At 35.3% G+C, this 8,431-nt stretch overlaps 1 protein-coding gene, 1 long non-coding RNA gene and 1 pseudogene across 2 annotated transcripts in view; all 3 read right to left on the bottom strand.

Annotated features, from left to right (window-relative positions):
• The window catches only part of LOC106530547 (uncharacterized), a 26,710-nt gene extending 24,887 nt beyond the window's left edge, over positions 1 to 1,823 (bottom strand). Inside the window, exon 1 of the long non-coding RNA XR_001311803.1 lies at positions 1,521 to 1,823. This is a non-coding gene — a long non-coding RNA (uncharacterized LOC106530547). The remainder of the gene's footprint in view (positions 1 to 1,520) is intronic.
• A 548-nt stretch (positions 1,824 to 2,371) lies between these two features.
• LOC106530538 (solute carrier family 22 member 4-like) lies at positions 2,372 to 7,150 on the bottom strand (annotated as a pseudogene).
• Positions 7,151 to 7,238: 88 nt separating this feature from the next.
• Positions 7,239 to 8,431, bottom strand: part of LOC106530542 (solute carrier family 22 member 4) — a gene marked incomplete in the record, with an annotated part of 6,548 nt that continues 5,355 nt past the window's right edge. Inside the window, 1 exon segment of the mRNA XM_014026181.1 lies at positions 7,239 to 7,509. Coding sequence (XP_013881635.1) covers positions 7,407 to 7,509 — 103 coding nt within the window.

Here is an 8,431-nt window from a genome sequence, read left to right as displayed (position 1 = left end):
CAAACAAACTAACTAACTAACTAACTAACTAACTAACTAACTAACTAACTAACTAACTAACTAACTAACTAACTAACTAACTAACTAACTCATTTTTATTACAGGAATCACCTTGCTCATTTTAAAGATTTTGGCGCCACCTAGTGGACACCGTTTCAAAATTGTGTTTTTAATCTAGACAGTCAAATTGGGGTCTCTGCAGACGAAACCGGACGAGTGGGCGTGTCACAAGGAAAGGCGATTCTAAAGCGACACACCTGATTTGACGGACTTAGTGGCAAGAACTAGGTAGTAAATAAGTGATAAAATCGTTTAAAAAGAAAACACTAGGTTTAGTAAAAATAAAATTGTACTAGAATGAATTAAAGTTGACTTAATTCAGAGCACCAGTTTACTTATCTCCAGGACGGTCAAATACTGCAACTTTTMGAGTAAACATATCGTAAATTCGTAAAAGACATTTACAGATTTTTAGTACAGAGAAGACTAAGCTAGTTCACTCAGAGTAATATTCTGAATCCAAAATATTAATTTTAACATTTATTGTGTTACGTCTTTTTTCATTGCTCACAAAATTGCACAGACATGGCAAGAATTTTGCAAAAAAAGAAAATAAGTATAAATATATTAGTTTTAAAACTGGAGCAGTTCAACATACAGAAAAAAGTAAGTTATTAAAAGTTTTATTCAAAAAACGCAAAAAAAATAAATAGATACAAAGTCTAAGTTACTGCAGTTACCTTGCAATTAATCTATTGACTGTTTAATATTATTCATATTCAAAATATTATAAATAATAATTAATTTATAATGATCACAAATAACTGACAGAATATAGAATAAATATTTGAAGACGTTTGTCTTGTTTTTTTAATATAGGTGTCAACCATAAATTAGAATTTGGCGTCACCTGGTGGTCATTGGTAATGTGCTCCTGCCTGTACAGGAAGCATTTCCTTATATGGATAAGTCTGTTCATTGTCGATAAGGCTGTCTAAACTGTAATTTTTTTTWAAAAAATATTACATTTAAACCAAGCTAGTTTGCATTCAGTACTACAGATTTAGGTTTTCATCATGACACGATGTCCTTACATTGGTATTTTCTGTTAAAATGCATCTGCTCTTCTTAAATGAAGAATAAAGGGAATTAAAAGAAAAGTAAAAATGCCTTTTTAAAGATGTAGGCTACTATTTTGTGAATTAAAAAAACTGCAAGGTTCAAGAACCATATAACGGGACGTTTACGATCAAAACTAGTTTTATATGGTGAAGCTCGCTGCTCTTTCCTTTAACAGACAAAATAAATAAATAAACAAATAAATAAATAAAATAATAAAAAAAGATAAACCAGTCATTGGATTTTATGTTAGCTGTTTGGAAACAACCACAAACATAGTAAAAATGTCAGAAATTGATTTCAGTCGAACAGATCTACATTTAGTAAGAGAAAATTGGGGAGACATGATGCATCATCATGCATCAGACACAAATTATTACGGTTATAAAAAGAAAGCTTACCATAAACCCTTCATCCATCTTGTTGTTCATCCTGCAGGAATCGCTGCTGCATAAAAATCCATCATTTCTGCCGTTTATGTTTGTAAAATTACATGACAAAAGCGTTCACTCAACCAGTTTGGTTTCACTTTTTCTTTTGGACGCTTTTGTGGTTCAGTCATTTCCAGTTACTTAACTGCTGCTGCTCGTCTTCAGGCTGACAACGACACCCCGCCACAAAAAATACTCCATTAGGCCAAACTAACTAAATGGTTTTAACAGATGTATTTTTTTAAAAATAAAAATAAAATTTCAGTCTCGCCTCTACAAAATAAAAGCGTCAGGTTTAAAGGCTGCGCGCAGAGCTTGTGTTGGAGTCTGAACTGAAAGTGAAATGTCAGGACTTCCCCAGTAACTGATGACACTGCTTCTACTGAATTCAAAACTGACACATTTCTCATTATACCACAAACACATCAAGTTATACATAGAATAATATTAATCACTATAGTTTAAACTTATGTGTGTAAAAAAACCCTCTTTGAAAAAGTTAACTATTTTTAAATTGATTAAAGTAGCTGCAGAGTCAATACAATGTGTTAAGTCATTAAAACAATTACAGAACAAAAATGAAAACAAGCTAAACAAAAGCTAAAATAAGCTAAATAAAACCCTAAACTAGCAAACTAGTAATTAAAACCAGGACCAGCAACACTAGCTGGAAGCTAAAGTTAAAAACTACTAAAACCGAAAATGAAAAAAAAAAAAATGCTGAAATGCAGGTTTACAACACAGATAAGTTACATTTTCAATCAAAACTTATGACAAGTGAATATTTGGTTAACCAAAATAAACAGAACACTTAAAAAGAATCACTTTACATTTTTATTGATGAAAATCAACACAAAAAAAAACAACAACAAAATAAAGTACAACCCACATCCATGACTATAATTTACTTTCCTTGATTTGGTATATWATTATTTTCTCAGATTCAGCTTCTTTTCTTCTACTCCTGTTTATAAAAAAGTTCATTCAGTTAAAAAAATAAAGATTTTGCAAGAAAGCTTTCTTGGTGACATAAARAACATCTTATTGCTATAACATTTATAATGATTAAATTATTAATCCCCCCCCCAGTAAGTCTTCACCGTGTTGAATGGGGATAAGGACATGCAAGCAGTAAAAACACTAGTATTTTTACACTCACCTGCATRTCTGCTGCATTTGAGAAACGGTCTCTGGCAAAGCTTTGTCAAATGTTTCAGGCAACATAAAGCATATAACACCTCCACAAACACCTAACACACCCATCACAATGTAAGGCAGTGCTTTGTAGTATTTACCTATAAAGAAGGAACTTAAAATAAGGGGAGGCAGGAAGAGCGGGAAACCTTGCACAGCCAAGCTCCACAACTTGTCTCTAAGAATAGACACTCCTCGTAAGGAAGCTCCTATCTTACCCAGATAAATGATAAAGGGGGAGATGATGAAGGCAACCAGTGCTGTCATGGAGCAACAACCCATTGCTGTGTTTCTGACCACAGTGGGGAAGAGCTCTGAAGTGAGGGTGTACACCACACAGAAGGCTGCCGTCACGCCAAACTTCCCCAAYATCTCAARAAGCACGGCCACACCCGGCAAATCTAAAAGGGATTCAACAGAATGAATAACTGACAGCAGATCCCACACCGAAAACCATCGAATGAGTCAGAGCTGCYGAAAACATCTTCACTCTATAACAGTCCAGAAGTCTTTGAAAGTTGCCTTCATCGTTACCTATTGGAATGAGGCGAATGCAGAGGATCATCACGCCTCCCAGGAAAAGCGTGGAAGACTGACAGAAGTGTCTGGAGCAGAATCAAAGCAGCAACAAGGCGATCACGTAAGCTGGGACCTCTGTCACCGCTGATAAGAAGCAGTTTCGGTAAGGGCTGCTGTGCAAGTTGGAAGTGTTGAGGAGTAAAGCGTAGTAACTAATGGTGATGATCATCCTGCCAACATATAAAGTCACAAAATACATCCTGAAGGATTACAGAATAACATTCAAAGCTCAACATTAGTCTTAATTATCTGTCAGAAGCAATACTTTTAAATGAAAATCACAACATACTACAGACTTGCACACACCAGTGTAATTAAAAACATATTGCAGCTTTTCAGGATGGTTATAATGCTTGTCTTTCACAGCTAAAGCATCTTTAATCTAAAGAAAATAAATCAAACACAATAATAAGTGGCATTATGATGTAAAAATAAGATTTAGAAATGGTTTTATTTTAAACTATGCATAATTTTTAAGATTAGATGAGGGTGTTTATTGATTAACAAACCTCTGCCTGGGTAAAAATAACCTCCGGTGCTTCAACTTTATTCATTTCAGCAGCGTTTTTAAGAATGCCCTCTGCTTCCTTTACTCTGCTCTGAGAGAGCAGCCAGCTAGGAGACTCTGACAGAATCCTGAACAGGAATCAAACACTTAACACTGAACACATYATTTATTTTCAACTATCATAAATCATTTTTCATTYGTATCTTTGGTGCACAGTTTTCCTTTGCTTTGTAGGAGTTTTGAAATATTCTCACCACCACAGAGGTAAATAGATGAGTCCAGAGGCAGCCATTGAAATCATCAGCTGCTGCCATGTTCGGAGGAAGCAGGCCACTGCAAGCATGACCATGTAGCCCAAAGCTGAGCTCATGAACACTCCAAGGGAGCTGAAGACCACCCGTGTTTTTGGACTGAGAATTTCTGTTCCTGTAAGTGTCAAGAGGGAAACTTTAAGACAATTCAACTTGCTGTGTGAGGTGCATTGTAAGGCTTTTTTCCGGTTGTTGTTTGTAAGACCACAAAGGATTATTACTGGGTTTTTACACACGCAACAAATAATGTCTTCTTTGTTCTGAGGTCTCTGTCCTACAACATTTGTGAGCATGAAAGTTGAAATTTCCCAAGAAATAGTCAGTTTTTAAGGTACTTTGTATTGTCAACAATGGCAAAATCAATGTAGGACCCAAACGACCCTTTAAACCCTTCACATGTTGGGGTTAGAAAAGTCATCCAGTCTTCAACTGCTGAATAGTAAAACATACCCAGAACAAATGCAAAAGTGTAGTTGGAAAATCCTCCAGCTCCCACAAAAAAGTAAATGAAGGCAAAGATCTCCCAGCTGGGGGAGAATATCTGTGCTGTCATTGCCTCTGTCTGAAGAGCCATCATGATGTGGAGGACGGGCTTCCTGCCAAACCTGCAGAAGAAATGTTGCTGAGTCAGACACTCAAAACACTCAACAGGAAATTCATTTGTAAAATCTTCAAAACAAAACTGTGTATTTGATGACATACTTATCAGACATCTAACCCGACACCATCGTTCCCATGAGAGCACCGACATAATGAATAGAGGTGGTGAGTGGAGTCTTGAATGAATTATCACAAACCAAGTCCCACTGCAGAGATACATTTTTTATTCATTTAGTTYCATCATTAAAAACATGTTAACAAACAGTAACTGTTTATCTGTAACTTCAGTAAAAATAACTCATAAATCAATGGATCGGCTTTGATGAAACTCTCAGAAACCAATCCYTGAATAGACATGTAAAACTAAGTGATTTTTGACATCAGCAATTCAAAACAGGTGCCACAGCTAATACTGAAAAATGGCTATAACTCAGTGAATTATATAATTAGTGAACACAATTTCATTATTTAGCTCACCTTGAGTGTAAAATCCTATTTCCACTAACTTTCTACTGTTATTCAGCTCACTTTCCTAAYAATTTGCTAATTTTTACTAAATTATTTAAATGTTAAATGTTAAATAAATCAAAACCAATTCTTTTGTGTTTGTCTGCGTTTCTGTTTTTCCTGYCCATTGTTGGGACTTGGCGCTATGTAAATTAACTGAATTGAATTAAATCTAGCATAAAGATATCTTAAARTTTTAACCAAAATTACCATCACTTTGTCATTTCTTAGCAGAAAATGTTGCGTTCATTAATTTGAAATGAATGACAGCTGCAACCTCTCACTTATACCAACAATTAAGTTACGAATAAACAAACCATGAATGTAAACTTCACACAGAAAGACCGTGAGACAAATCTGCCTATCTGCCTCTTGCTGTGGGGCAACAACTCTAACTGTGCCTGTAACAATAATTGAACAAATGAATAATTTACCAATGAACACAAGGACCAAAGCTTAGTCCTCTAATGTTGAAGCCCTTGCTAGAAATAATTCACAGCGGTGGCAAAGCTGACTTAGGGTTTTTACAGCTGTCCGTCCCTGAGTTAGTTTTAAACCGTGGCACTGACTTCAGAGGGCAGCTTCACATTGCAATGCTAGCTGGGTAAAAGTTTAAATTTAAYGCAGAAGTAGATCTTTAAACAGGATACAACTGCTAACATCAACAATCTCAAAAAATTAACAAGAAAGGACCAGCTGGACCACAGAATGGTTTAGGAACAGCTTCAATTTGGAACCCACTGAAGCACAGCAACATTAAAACACAGGGAGTTTATTGAACCCTTTGCTATAAAATCTGAAAGTTTTACATAAGGGAGAAGCCAAAAATAATTTTTAATGACATTTGYTACATGCACAGAATTGATTGAGTCCTAAATGCGTTTGGCAAAAAGCTTTCGCCATCTTCTAAAAATAAATGCATCAAAAAAACTGCTCCCTAGAATATCAACTATAAAAAAGGCTGTAATGTTCATTTATTTGTAGAAATGTTTCAAATGAAGGGATAAATAATAGCTTACATCTGTAACAATAGCTGACTGGTAGATTTCCTTACTGTACGTCCACCCGTCCAGACACTTTTCCCAAGGAATTTCACTCACATTCACATCCACATGTGGAACCACATTCTTTTCTGAATAGTTCCTGACTGTGTCCAGGTGGAGCCTCCAGCAGGACCTGTGCTTTATGATTCCATCCACTGTTTCCAACGGGATTGTCAAKTTCCTCCACGTCTCGCTGATGTTACTGCTTTCAGGGATGTGGCATTTGTGGGGTGGGGTATCAGCAACAAATACAACATAAATCCATTGGAGAAGATGCTGATGGCCAAGGCCAAAAACATCCTCAGCTGAAAAGATCCCCAAAAACCAAGAAAAGAGGTGATGGTGTCATAGTCTCAAAGTTTTGTATCGCCCATTACCCCTCCGAGATTCTGATTGTTAAAAAAACAACAAAACCAACTACTGTAACTCCATGAGTACCAAGGCAGAGTTTACAGCTCCTCAGCTCTTTGATACGAGGCCCTTTTAAGCTGGTGTCAAGTTTTAAATGCCTCCTGCATCTGGTTGTGGGAGGTTACAAAGTTATGTAAAGTGCTGTAAAACAAGTTGATCTTTAATTTGTCTTTGGCACCATTTATTTGTCGTGATCAAAAAGTTGATATGGATTTTAGACAGAAGCTTTCACAAAAATGTGATGTAACTCATTAAGACACGACAAGTCATTAAAGGAGTTCTTAATGAAGAAAGTGAATTATTTTTAAGGAAAAGTGAAACATCAACTAAGCCCGTCATTGTAATGTTTATTGATGATTGAGAAGCTTATCATGAACCTGACTTCTCAAAGATAAAAGGATTATGACTTTTTCTTACATAAGTTGTTTCCTGTGGGCGTTCAGACATTGTTGCAGAAGACCAAAGTCCCAAAGAAGAGTGAGCCAGGAAACTGATAGGSTAACAAAACCATATTGACCAATCAGAAACACGCATATGAAATTCATTGCAAACATTTTATTTCTTTTATATTTTTTTGCAATAAACAAAAACCTAACCTCAACAATAAACGTCTGGTTCTCCAGCAGCCATCTTTTTAGATTTTACCTGATCACTTTCAAGTAAGAAAGAAGTTGTGTTCCTCTAAAAAATAAAAAAAGATAAACTAAAGGGTCAGTGTATGCACTTCAGATTTTTCTTCACGTAGAATGGGTTGTTTCCTTGATGCTCCATTCTGAACACATTTCTTCTTTTTGGACCCACATAACCTGCAATATAATTGTAAAAATGATTCAACAACATAATTGTATTAAAAATGTTTGAATGCAACCAGCAAATCATAAAGCAGAGCTGGGTTTGTAATCTGCAACATGTTGCATTACTTTCAAGGACAAATTACTTTTAAGCTGTCTGATTCAGTGCATTTATCTTATCTAACCAAATATGAGCTGAGAAAAATAGTTTTTCAGACAGCTGACTGCATTCATATTAGAGCAAAACTAAAGTAAGTCCAGTTAACTTTTATGCACCTTTTCTGATGTTATGTTTTCATTTTGTCCTGAATTGCTCTCTTTTTTAACAAGTGTGTCTGYTTTTATACTTTAAACCAGATTTGATGTATTTTATGGTTAACCAACTTAAATTTCCACCTGGGAACACGTCTTGTTTTTGCCTGTTGCCATAAAAGGTGAGTCATTACATACATGCTTGTGTGTTTATTTGTTGGCAAAATATTTCACAAACCACTAAATGGATTTTATTATAATTCTCAAAGGGTAATAAAATGGTATACATCTTGATTCAATCAACTTGATTCAAGCTGAGGCTAATCAACCTTAGCATTTAAAACATGACTGGAACTCAGTCAACTAATCAGACATTCAGCTAAAATTTGGTGTGGCAATAGCTGAGTCATCCTCATCAAACATCATGAGTGCTGACGAAGAGCTATGAGCAAAACCTTTGTTTAAAGTTTTGGCAGGCAAGAAAATAAGCAAGCAAGCAAGCAAGTAAAGAAGTAAGTAAGTAAGTAAGTAAGTAAGTGTAAGTAAGTAAGTAGGTAAGTCAGTAAGTAAGTAAGTAAGTAAGTAAGTAAGTCAGTAAGTAAGTAAGAAAGTGAGTAAGTAAGTAAGTAAGTAAGTAAGTAAGTAAGTAAGTAAGTAAGTAAGTAAGTAAGTAAGTAAGTAAGTA

This window comes from Austrofundulus limnaeus, unplaced genomic scaffold (genome assembly GCF_001266775.1).
Source record: "Austrofundulus limnaeus strain Quisiro unplaced genomic scaffold, Austrofundulus_limnaeus-1.0 Scaffold532, whole genome shotgun sequence".
Taxonomy (NCBI): domain Eukaryota; kingdom Metazoa; phylum Chordata; class Actinopteri; order Cyprinodontiformes; family Rivulidae; genus Austrofundulus; species Austrofundulus limnaeus.
This window is presented reverse-complemented; position numbering and strand designations above follow the sequence as displayed.